Raw genomic sequence first — 11,098 nt, 5'->3', positions numbered from 1 at the left:
TCTCAAAGTGAACGCATACCTTCACTCTAGGGGTCAAACAACTAAAAATCAAGTCAGGAATCTTGGTGTGATTTTGGAGTCAGACCTGAGTTTCAGTAGCCATGTAAAGACAATAACTAAATCAGCATATTACCATCTCAAAAATATTGCAAGAATTAGATACTTTGTCTCCAGTCAAGAATTGATTTTAAAGTACTGTTACTTGTTTATAAATCACTCAATGGCCTGGGACCTCAATACATTGCAGATATGCTCATAGAATATAAACAGATCACTCAGATCATCAGGATCAAGTCACTTAGAAATATCAAGGGTTCACTCAAAGCAAGGAGAGTCTGCTTTTAGCTGTTACACAAGCCGCAGCTGGAACCAGCTTCCAGAAGAGATCAGGTGTGCTCCAACAGTAGCCACATTCAAATCCAGACTCAAAACACATCTATTTATCTATACATTTACTGATTGAGCACTGTGCTATGTCCGAACTGTTTGCATTTTATTTTATACGTATTATCTTTTTATTCTTTTAATTCCTTTTCCTGTTTATATTTCATTTTTAATGTATTTTATATCTTTTATGTATCATCTTGTTATTTCTGACTTTTAATGCATTTTAAATATTGCTGTCTGGTTGAAAGAGCTGGGAGAATTAGGAAGAAAGCATTTGTGATTAGTTAAAATTTGGTAAATTTGGATAAGGGGACAAACCATGGGGAAATTTGAACTGCGTTGCATAGATAAGATATCTCTGGAAGGGGGATTAGGGCTGTGTGGTGCAGTTTGAGGTGTCTTGGCAAAAGGGGAGATTGAAACTTTGTTTATCAGTTTGAAGTGCCTTAACAGGTAGAGCTAGAAAGCGGTCCTGTCGTGTGAGGAAGATCCATTTAGATCCGCTCTGATGGACTACAACAACAACAACAAAAACGCACTAAGACTTCCTAGCTCTTCCATCCAGATAGCAAAATTCTCTGTTTTTACTGTTATTTCTATTCCTTATGTTCTATTTTTATTATTCTTCTTTATGTAAAGCACTTTGAATTACCATTGTGTATGAAATGTGCTATACAAATAAAATTGCCTTGCCTTGGATACTTGAACAAATAAACTATGTACAAATAAAGAGCAATAAATAAAATTGTTTTTTTTATTGTCAATATTAGCTTTCTTTCATCGTTCTTTAGTGTTTGATTCAAGGTTTATAGCATTATACTAAAGGTTTAACTTAATTTACCCTGAGGAATTCCTGATCTTGTTCTGTGAACCACACCTGATCATAAACTCCACCCTCTTCCAACACTTACCAGGAAGAGACTGACTTATTATTTCTCTTTTCTGTCATACTGACTCTCTTCTCTCTTGACAAAAGTAATAAAGAATCAGCGATCAGTGGAGAATGAAGAGAAACACTTTCAAGAAGGATTTTTGAGACATTTGTTTCTGAACAGACAGCAGATCGTTGTGATTCTCAAGGTGATTCATTTTTAAAACCGTCGATCAGAAAGTGAAAGTAAAGTTTATATTGCTGGAGCTCAAACAGTGAAAATGGCTTCACTAAATGAAGAGCTTTCTTGTCCCGTGTGCTGTGAAATCTTCAAGACTCCTGTTCTTTTATCATGTAGTCACAGTGTCTGTAAAGAGTGTCTTCAACAGTTCTGGAGAACCAAGAAAACTCAGGAGTGTCCTGTCTGCAGGAGAAGATCCTCAAAAGATCATCCTCCAGTTAGTCTCGTGTTAAAAAACTTGTGTGAGTTGGTCCTGAAGGAGAGAAATGAGACGCGTTCATCAGGATCTGAAGAGATCTGCAGTTTACACAGTGAGAAACTCAAACTCTTCTGTCTGGAGGACAAACAGCCTGTGTGTGTAGTGTGTATTAATTCACAACAACACGACAATCACAAATTCAGACCCATCAGTGAAGTGGTTTCAGCATATAAGGTAAGACAAATGTCTCTTGTTTCACATGTAATTGAAAGTGACATGAGGGCCAAGTAGGGAGTAGGAGAGTAGTGAGTAGTGAACACACACACTACAAACCAATTCACTGTGGCGCACGGGGAGTGATTGGGGGTTTAATGTCTTGCTCAAGGGGCCTCATTTATAAAGCGTGCGTACGTACAGATTTGATCTTAGAATGTGCATACACATAAATCCACAACAACGCTCATATTTATAAATTCATCTTTGACGTGGAAAAGTGCTTAGTGCCACATCAGGGTCTGAACAGACACTTTTCCTTGTCATATTACTGCAGGTTTTTGGAAATCTAAGCTATTTTTGCAGCTCGCCATTCTAAATTAAAGGATTTGGACGATGACTGGTGATTTTTTTAAATGTAAATGACATTACTTATACGTCTTCTACAAGGCGGAGAACTGAAACCATTCAGCTGCGCACAAGTTCAAGATCATTTGCGATTTATAGATTTCACATCTGAAAGAGAAGCGAATGCTCGTTTTCTGTGTGTACGTTTATTCTATGAATCACATGTACGCACATCTGAGAAATGATCATAAGATCAAATGGAGGTCCGTTTTAATGCAACATTTTATAATTATATAAGGCCCAAGAGCACCTCAATCATTTCCTGCCGGTATTGAGAATCGACCCCCCTTTATCAGCAATAACTTCTGCTAATACATTTATACATTTTCACGCAGGTACAGATAATATTAGATAACCTTTTTGTTTTGCTTTAATAAATGACTTTGTCTTTTACAAACTGTACTTTGTGTTTTCTCAGGCTGCCTTTATTTTAATTTCTGAATCAATTTAGTATCAGATGTTCACAATAACAGAAGAAATCAGGATGAGGGCAAATACTTTTTCACAGCATTATATGATCATATCACTGTATTCTCTTCTTCTCTTCACTGTAATCTGGTGTTTTATTTGTTTTTGTTCAATTCTAGGAGGAGCTCAATACAGCACTGAAGTCCTTACAGAAGAAACTTCAACACAATGAAAAAATTAAAGGAGAGTTTGAGAAAACAGTTCAACACATCAAGGTGAGGAAACAGAATCAAGAGTCATTTTCATTACAGCTGTAGGATCACTATATACAGTTATGATCTGATATATTTAATATGATGGATTCCAGTTTATTATTTCTGTAAATGACGAGCAGCGATCTGCTTCTGGATCCGTTATATGTCGGTATCCGAGTTTATCTCTGATATGAATGATGTGAAGTGTTGATGTGTGTCGATTGAGATGATTGAAGTGAATGTGATTTGATTTCAGTCTCAAGCTGAGCACACAGAGCGTCAGATTAAACAGCAGTTTGAGAAGCTTCATCAGTTTCTCAGAGATGAAGAAGAAGCTACAATCACTGCACTGAGGAAGGAAGAGGAGCAGAAGAAGCAGATGATGAAGGAGAAGCTGGAGGAGATGAACAGACACATCTCAGCTCTTTCACACACAATCAAAGACATGGAGGAGATGATGAAAGCCAATGACGTCTGCTTTCTGAAGGTCTGATTTCAGATCATTGGTTGATCATTGGTTCATTGATTGAGTTCTTGATGATAAATGGTGTGTTTGTTCTGCAGGAGTTTCCAGTCTCAAAGGAAAGGTGAGTGATCTGCTCCTGTCTCTGGTCTCTCTGGTTCTGATCCAAAACCATTGCAGTTCTGACTCCTGAATGTTCTTCCAGAGTCCAGAGCTCACAGCCGGATCCACAGATGGCTTCTGGAGCTTTGATTCATGTGCCGCGTTACTTGGGCAACCTGCCGTTCAGAGTCTGGAAGAAGATGCAGGACATCGTCCAAAACAGTGAGTCTGACTGCAGAAAGAAAGAAAGAAAGAAAAATGACAAACTCCACTAATAATTTCTCAATCCAACATAATCAGTTAGTGAAACTCAACAGACAGTGAGAATAAACTGATTTAAATCAACACAGACTATAAGAGCCGATAACATGAAGATGATCAGATGCTGCTGAAGATCAGACACACACTTACAGTTTTTCATCTACAGCAGAAATCTCAACAGATCTCATTGATTTATTGTGATTTTAATTGATGGACACAAATGTCTGAATCACACATTTAATGTTTGTAGTTGATGATCAAATGAGTGTGAAACTAATAACAGCACTGACAGTGATCAGAGGAACTTGTGTTTGATCAACAGTGTCATAATTCATAATAATCTGTGTTGGTTCACTCTTGATCATTATATGAACAATAAAAGCTGTTGATTGTGTCTCATCAGCTCCTGTGATTCTGGATCCAAACACTGCAAATCCATATCTCGTCCTGTCTGATGATCTGACCATTGTGAGATACAGCGGGATCGATCAACCTCTTCCTGATAATCCAGAGAGATTTGACTGTCATTACTGTGTTCTGGGTTCAGAGGGTTTTAACTCAGGAACACACTGCTGGGATGTGGAGGTTAAAGAGAATGTATGCTGGACTCTTGGAGTAACTACAGCATCAAACCAGAGGAAGGGATTTGATTTCTTCAACACTGATGTCTGGAGTGTGTGGTATGGATGGAATCCAGGTTCTGGTTTTCGTGTCAAAAAGAAGCTTGATCGTGTGAGAGTGAATCTGGACTATGACAGAGGAACGGTGTCATTCTCTGATCCTGTAACTAACACACATCTACACACACTCACACACACCTTCACTCACACACTCTTTCCATTCTTCTGGTGTTCTCCCTCTCTGAGGATCTTACCGGTCAATAGTCAGTAATTGTCACTCCTGTAGGTCTGGATCTTCCTGCTTTCATCATGTTTCCAATATTTAATCCAGATCACATGAGTAAGAGTGCTGTTGATCTGAATATCAGTACAGTGGCTGTGAATGGGCCGTGATGATCACATGGCTGATATCAGCACTACAGCAACACTCACACTCTCATATTTCATATCAACAGATCAATAAACAACAAGTTTATTTAATTAGAGTTTAGATGAAGTTTAAAAAGCATTTTACACAAGAACAATTTTTTAGACCATTGTAGGATAATGACTTGATTATTTTTAGTGAAGTTTGTCAATTTGCTAAATTTCACATAATTATATTTTTTTTTCTAGAAACTGATCCTAATTCTACACAGTTTCAGTGAATTTGTAAATGAATAATTGTTTGTTTCAGTTTAAATGATCATGTGTTCACTAAAATACATGTAAATGATGAACACTTAGAAACTCTTGATTAGCAGCATTTATGGATCTAATTTTAAAAAACAAAGTCAAAGTTTCTGTGATTCACTGAAATCTGACAAAGACTGAGCTTCAGAACAGAATCTGATGATCTCTAGTTTTAAAAGTTTTGAACTACAGCATCATTCAGACACATGCATTGAGAATCAGCGCATGAATCTCAACAATGACAATCAAAAGCTTCATGCCGCAGTGCATGCTGGGAGTTTTGTATGCTGGCACCCAGCATGCATTGTAGCATTAAGCTTTTGATTGTCACCATTTCTGATGTGTGAATGATGCAGTACCTCTGAATGTGTTATGTGATGATGTCATAATCATCATGATTGTGTGATTCGCTGATCTCATCCTGTGTCTATAAATCACAGAGTCTTTCTTTGGTGTAAAATAGTTCCTATCAGATCACATCTAACAATCATTACAGGTAGTAAGTTAGTTTCACGTCATCTACTTACTGCTTAATTTAGTTCTTACAACATTGTGTGGAGCTGCTAGATGTTTATTAAGATTAAAAGTAGTTTATTTTGTTTAAAATCTGTAGGAGGTGGTGAGAGGGTCTTTTACCCCACAGACACACGGAGCAAAACCAGCATGAGGCAGAAGACACACAGTAATGATACAAACACTTCAGCTAAAATAATGTTTTTTTAATAATGTCTAATTTAATACTTGTTTAAAACAGTCTCTTTAGCAAAGTTTGTACTATTTTCTGTTTTTGTTTTGATAAATAAAATAATTCATTTTTGTTCAATAAACATACTGTTATTAAAATATGTTCATTTTAAAAATACAGAAACAAAATTATTTAAAAAATGTAAAGATTCTGAAAACATTGAAGAAGATCACATAATAATTGAACCTCTGGTGCTCCTTATTTGTAAATCACACTCATCGTCCTCACGGTCAAAAGTGACCGGACACCTGTAACGTAACCTTATTTTTTCAGTAAAATCATTCTAATTCATTTTTGTTTAATAATATTTGTCTTTTTGCATTTTGAGAGGGTTTTGTGGTGATAATTAATATTATTATAAATAATATTATTATTAATATTTATGCAGTAATTAATATCCATTTTCCCCATAGAAAATATATATATTTTTTCAATTTATGCAGTATTTCAGGTTAAAGGACTTTAAAATCCAAATTTTTGAAGGCAGATTAGCGCCATCTGTTGAGAGTATAGAAAGAAAGCATGTAATATCATGGTGTAACCACTAGTTGCCTGTATAGCTCTCTATAAAGCAGCTTGTGAATTGCCTAGTTGTTTTTAGACATAATTACATATTTGTATTAGGTGGAAGATTTGAATATATATAAGTATACTTTTTGTCAAATTTTAGATATTTTTTTGTTAGAAATAGTGATTTGAAGTGTTAGTTTTTTGATTAGTTGATTCCAGTCAAACCTGAACATTGTGTTTGAAAGAGACACAAGGAAGCATTTTGTTGCCATTTTTTTATTCAGAATTTAATAATAATTATTTGAAAAAAATGCAATTCATTCAGCCATAATGCTTTATGTAAACATTTTTCAATGAACATGACTAAACTGGATTTTTCTGTATTTCTTTCTTTACTACTTATGCTCGTCACAGAGCTCCTGCAAAACAACAAAAAAAATAATAAAAAAATAAGAATGATTGGAGCGTGTGAAGAAACAAGCCTGAGTTTTCAAGTGCACTGACAAACCCAAGCTTCTCATCGCTGTTCGATGCAGATTTCCCATTCATTTCCAGTGTCTGTTTTGCACCCTTGATGTTTTAGTGTCACCCATTATTACTAAATTATTGAATTGATTTTACATACCTTCAAAACTTTGCTCTGTCAGCAGTTCATAGGTGTGTGTGTGTGTGTGTGTGTGTGTGTGTGTGTGTGTGTGTGTGTGTGTGTGTGTGTGTGTGTGTGTGAATGGATGTTTATTTCACAGCGTTGATGTTTTATAGTGTCACTCCTTCACTGCTGTGAGCTTTTTCTGCATTATGACTGAATTATTGAATGGGTTTCACATATTCTCAAAACTTTGCTCTGTGTTACTGACACATTGATTCATAGGTGTGTGTGTAATGTTAGAGCAGTGGTCACAAACTCAATTCCTGGAGGGCCACAGCTCTGCACAGTTTTGCTCCAACCAGTGGCGGAGCCAGGATTTTTTCATAGGGGTGGCCAGGCAGGGGCCAGCAACGAGTCTGGGGTGGCACAGAAATCTTCATTATTTCAACATAAAAATGAGGCTGACTATAATGTACTGGACTGTGCCTACAACACAACCATGAATACAGTTAATTTGTAGCCTTAATTGTGATTGAGATAGTGAATTAGATCAAGGAATGCTGAGTGAAATTGACCTTTTTTTTTCTTCTTCTTTTTTTTAATCATTCCTCACTTGCAGGCATATCAATAAAGGGGCTCACACTATAGCTACATTTCAACTTGTTCAGTCAGTTCTGGTTCTCAAAACCCCCAATAGCTTGTTCTCCATTGTTGCATCTCCATGGATGAGACATGCAAATAACTACATACTGATTACTTACATACTGATCTACATAAGATTATTCAACCTTCATTCAATTTTATGTATAATCAATGAACTTCAACAATTCTGAGTTTGTCTGTTTCAAAAACTAACCAAAAAAGTAAACACTAAATGTTTAACTTTCTATATAGTCAAAATAAATAATTGCAACAGTTCTATCATACCTAAATTAAACTCAGTGCAAAGTGTTCTCTTTTGAATTCCCATTTGCTGATGTGGAAGTCAACAGCACATAAATGCCAGAATGTAAAATTAGTTATTTTATGCATTTAAATGTGATACATTTTTGTTTGTACTTTATAAATGAGCGCAAAATTAACATCTTCTAGTACAAATGCACAGTTCTCACATTTATTTGTGCATATCAGTTTGTTCCTTATATTGTGATCTCACATAGCAGAATATTTTAGTCCAGAGTGACGCATATATCAAATGGGCCTACACACATGCATGCACAGTTTTAACACAGCTTTAAACGCCTTTTTGGTTATTTCATGACTTAATAGATGACAGAACTATGACGTTGCATGCTCGTAGTTATTTTTGCGCTTTATTTATAGTGAGTAATATACAGTGCGCCGTATTTGCGCGTGATTGAAAAATGCGCGGTCTAGCAACCCACCAGTTGAGAAACATTGACGTAGGCTATAGACAATATAATGTTCGCCGTTCACTGTTGTTCTGCTGAAGCTCATTCAGCACCTGTATCGTTTCCGCACGCGTTTGACTTGCGCCTGGCGCTGAGGCGAAGTTGGAGTGCGCGCCTGAAAACTCTCCCGTTTTTTGTGGTCTTAAAGAGACGGTTCTGCATTTAAAGGTGCCCAAGAATGCTTTTTCACAAGATGTAATTTAAGTCTAAGGTGTCCCCTGAATGTGTTTGTGAAGTTTCAGCTCAAAATACCCCCATAGATTTTTTTAAATTAATTTTTTTAACTGCCTATTTTGGGGCATCATTAACTATGCACTGTTTTTTTTCAGCGCGCCGCCCCTTTAATTCACGTGCTCCCTGCCACATGAGCTCTCGATTATATTACAGCACATTTACAAAGTTCACACAGCTAATATAACCCTCAAATGGATCTTTACAAGATGTTCGTCATGCATGCTGTATGCATGCTTCGAATTATGTGAGTAAAGTATTTATTTTGATGTTTATATTTGATTCTCTATGAGTTTGAGGCTGTGCTCTGTGGCTAACGGCTAATGCTACACTGTTGGAGAGATTTATAAAGAATGAAGTTGTGTTTATGCATTATACAGACTGCAGTTCTCCTAAAAATGAAAATAGCGACGGCTCTTGTCTCTGTGAATACAGTAATAAACGATGGTAACTTTAAACACATTTAACAGTACATTAGCAACATGCTAACGAAACATTTAGATAGACAATTTACAAATATCACTAAAAATATCATGCTATCATGGATCATGTCAGTTATTATTGCTCCATCTCCCATTTTCGCTGTTGTTCTTGCTTACCTAGTCTGTTGATTCACCTGTGCAGATCCAGACGTTACTGGCTGCCCTTGTGTAATGCCTTTCAATATGCTGGGAACATGGGCTGGCATATGCAAATATTAGGGCGTACACCCCGACTGTTACGTAACAGTCGGTGTTATGTTGAGATCCGCGTGTTTTCCGGAAGTCTTTTAAACAAATGAGATTTACATAAGAAAGAGGAAGCAATGGGGTTTGAAACTCAATGTATGTCTTTTCCATGTACTGAACTCTTGTTATTCAACTATGCCGAGGTAAATTCAAATTTTGAATCTAGGGCACCTTTAAATAAAACGCAATTCTTGTCAACAAAAAAGTAGACAGAAACAGCAGTTGTGAGCGGGGTGGCCAAAGGGGTGGCCAAGCTTAGGTCAAGGGTGGCCAAGCTTAGGTCAAGGGTGGCCACGGCCACCCCTGGCCACCCCCTGGCTCCAACCCTAATCAAACACACCTGATCCAGCTGATCTAGGTCTTCAGGATTACTAGAAACTTCCAAGCAGGTGTGAGTTGGAGCTGGTTGGAGCTAAACTGTGCAGAGCTGTGGCCCTCCAGGAACTGAGTTTAAGACCACTGTGTTAGAGTTTAAGTATACGAAACAGTACTCTTCGATCCACGTTATTATACACACTGCACAAATGAAGTAAATGTTACTAAATACTTCATAACAAAAAACTAGACTTCCCACAGTGCGTGACAGTGGCGATTTCATTTACAGTCTGGTAACTGATTTCCACATACATGCTGTTTGCTTTTATCACTACAGTAATTCACAGGTATATGTCGAACCCACCCCATTCGATGTGTGTCCGTTAAATCCGAACCCGTGTTCAAAAGCTCCTCTGCAAGGACCCCTGAACGACTGAGCCTGAGTCAGTGCCTGATTGGAAATCATACCATAAAAAATAGCTTGTGTACATCAACCATAAAATAAGTCATTTAATATATTTTAAATTATGCATCATGTGATGCAACCAAAGCATCAGGTGGATTTGCCTGTTTTGAGAGACCATGACTGGAATACGAGATGTAGACAGTAGTGGGAGCATACAGAGTAATAAAGATCTGTTTAAAAATGGAAAGCTTTTACAGTTTTAAATTCCTTTTGTTTCATCACTGTCTCCAATTACCACTGCAAGATCTAAACATTTAATATTTGACAACTGTTTTACGAAAGAAATGTTAAGCAACCAACAGTTTTCCAGTGGTTTTCCAGTGATGCAAACTACTTATTTTCTCAAATCACCATTTTGATTTGAAATATTTATATGATTCATGTAATTCATAACTGAATGTGGCAAGATGAAACATTTTGCATGTTTGACATACAAATAAGAGTGAATGTGTGCATGTGTGTTTTTTTTTTTTTTTTAAATAAAAAGACATCAAGACATGGTGATGGCCTTGCTTTATACACACACACACACACACACACACACACACACACACACACACACACACACACACACACACACACACACACACACACACACACACACACAGGCCTATATACAGTCAACTGCAAAATTATTGGCATCATGAAAATAATCTTAAATTAACAGATTTTAAAAACAACAAATGCAATAAATCATATGTTGGGCTTAAATTAAAGGATATTTAAAGCAAAGGATATATAAAGCCATTTCTCCAAACAGTGTGAGGAAGATTTGAAATATTAATGTGTTTATTTTATAACTCTCTTTTTTGTGTAGTTTTTTTAAACATTTTTTTTTATTGGTGCCAATAATTTCATAGTTGACTGTATAGCCTATATAACTTTTTGTTCCCTTTCCAAAATGCGTCAGAGACAGAGTCATTCCAGTTCTCTCAGTGATAAAAAAGAGTCACTATATGATGAAGGCAGATCTGAATGGAAAGCTTGAATTGCCTTGACAAGT

At 36.6% G+C, this 11,098-nt stretch overlaps 1 protein-coding gene across 1 annotated transcript; it reads left to right on the top strand.

The window, feature by feature from the left end:
• The first annotated feature begins 1,285 nt into the window (after nt 1-1,285).
• Nucleotides 1,286-7,892, top strand: LOC125268110 (nuclear factor 7, ovary-like). Its single transcript, XM_048190217.1, has 6 exons — nt 1,286-1,932; nt 2,907-3,002; nt 3,238-3,468; nt 3,546-3,568; nt 3,650-3,768; nt 4,211-7,892. Exons 1-6 carry the CDS (start codon nt 1,540-1,542, stop codon nt 4,696-4,698), a joined length of 1,350 nt encoding a protein of 449 aa, XP_048046174.1. The 5' UTR covers nt 1,286-1,539; the 3' UTR covers nt 4,699-7,892.
• Nucleotides 7,893-11,098: the final 3,206 nt, after the last annotated feature.

This window comes from Megalobrama amblycephala, linkage group LG5 (genome assembly GCF_018812025.1).
Source record: "Megalobrama amblycephala isolate DHTTF-2021 linkage group LG5, ASM1881202v1, whole genome shotgun sequence".
NCBI lineage: Eukaryota > Metazoa > Chordata > Actinopteri > Cypriniformes > Xenocyprididae > Megalobrama > Megalobrama amblycephala.
Note: the sequence above shows the minus strand (reverse complement) of the source record. Positions and strands in the feature narration are given on the sequence as shown.